This window comes from Haliaeetus leucocephalus, unplaced genomic scaffold (assembly GCF_000737465.1).
Source record: "Haliaeetus leucocephalus isolate CR32 unplaced genomic scaffold, Haliaeetus_leucocephalus-4.0 Scaffold206, whole genome shotgun sequence".
NCBI lineage: Eukaryota > Metazoa > Chordata > Aves > Accipitriformes > Accipitridae > Haliaeetus > Haliaeetus leucocephalus.
The window spans coordinates 4674455-4674884 of record NW_010972642.1 but is presented as its reverse complement, the minus strand read 5'-3'; the positions used below and the strand labels follow the sequence as shown (position 1 = coordinate 4674884).

General features: G+C 74.0%; 2 protein-coding genes across 5 annotated transcripts in view; one reads left to right on the top strand and one right to left on the bottom strand.

Moving 5' to 3' along the window:
* LOC104830916 (aldose reductase-like) overlaps positions 1-151 on the bottom strand; it is a 7808-nt gene extending 7657 nt beyond the window's left edge. For 3 of the 4 annotated variants that reach the window (XR_774265.1, XM_010566133.1, XM_010566134.1), the window contains exon 1: positions 45-151. Coding sequence is in view for 3 of the 4 variants with exons in the window: in XM_010566133.1 (XP_010564435.1) it covers positions 45-110 (66 nt within the window). In the remaining variant the exon portion in view is untranslated. The remainder of the gene's footprint in view (positions 1-44) is intronic. The other variant, XM_010566135.1, reaches the window with a different exon arrangement.
* A 92-nt stretch (positions 152-243) lies between these two features.
* BPGM (2,3-bisphosphoglycerate mutase) overlaps positions 244-430 on the top strand; it is a 38594-nt gene continuing 38407 nt past the window's right edge. The window contains exon 1 of the mRNA XM_010566132.1: positions 244-322. The gene's annotated coding sequence lies outside the window, so the exon portion shown is untranslated. The remainder of the gene's footprint in view (positions 323-430) is intronic.

Sequence of the window (430 nt, the reverse complement as noted above, 5' to 3'; positions counted from 1 at the left end):
GCGGCAGCCCCGGGCCCCGCCGCAGGAGGGCTCCCCGCCGTTACCTTCCACGTGCCCAGCCCCAGGAGGGGCACCTTGGCCGCGGCGCCCAGCCGCGCGTAGGTCGCCATGGCTCCACTCGGGAACGCGCCGCCCGCCGAGCGCTCTAACGGCGGCCGAACCCTTCCCGGCGGTGGCGTCCCCTGCCCCACCCCGGCGGCTGGTATCGCTCGGCCTTCCCCTCGGCAGTAGCCAATCGTCGCTCAAGTCCTGCCCCGATGGCAGCGCAGCCCAATCAGCAGCGAAGCGGGACAACCAATGGGGATCCCGGCCCGCTGCTATGGTAAGGTACGGGGGGGACTACCTGAGCGTGGGGGGAATGCCTGGGGGTGCTCCGTCAGCGCCCCCTCCCGCCCGCCCGCCTGGGGCCGCTGAGGCGTTTCTCCGCGAG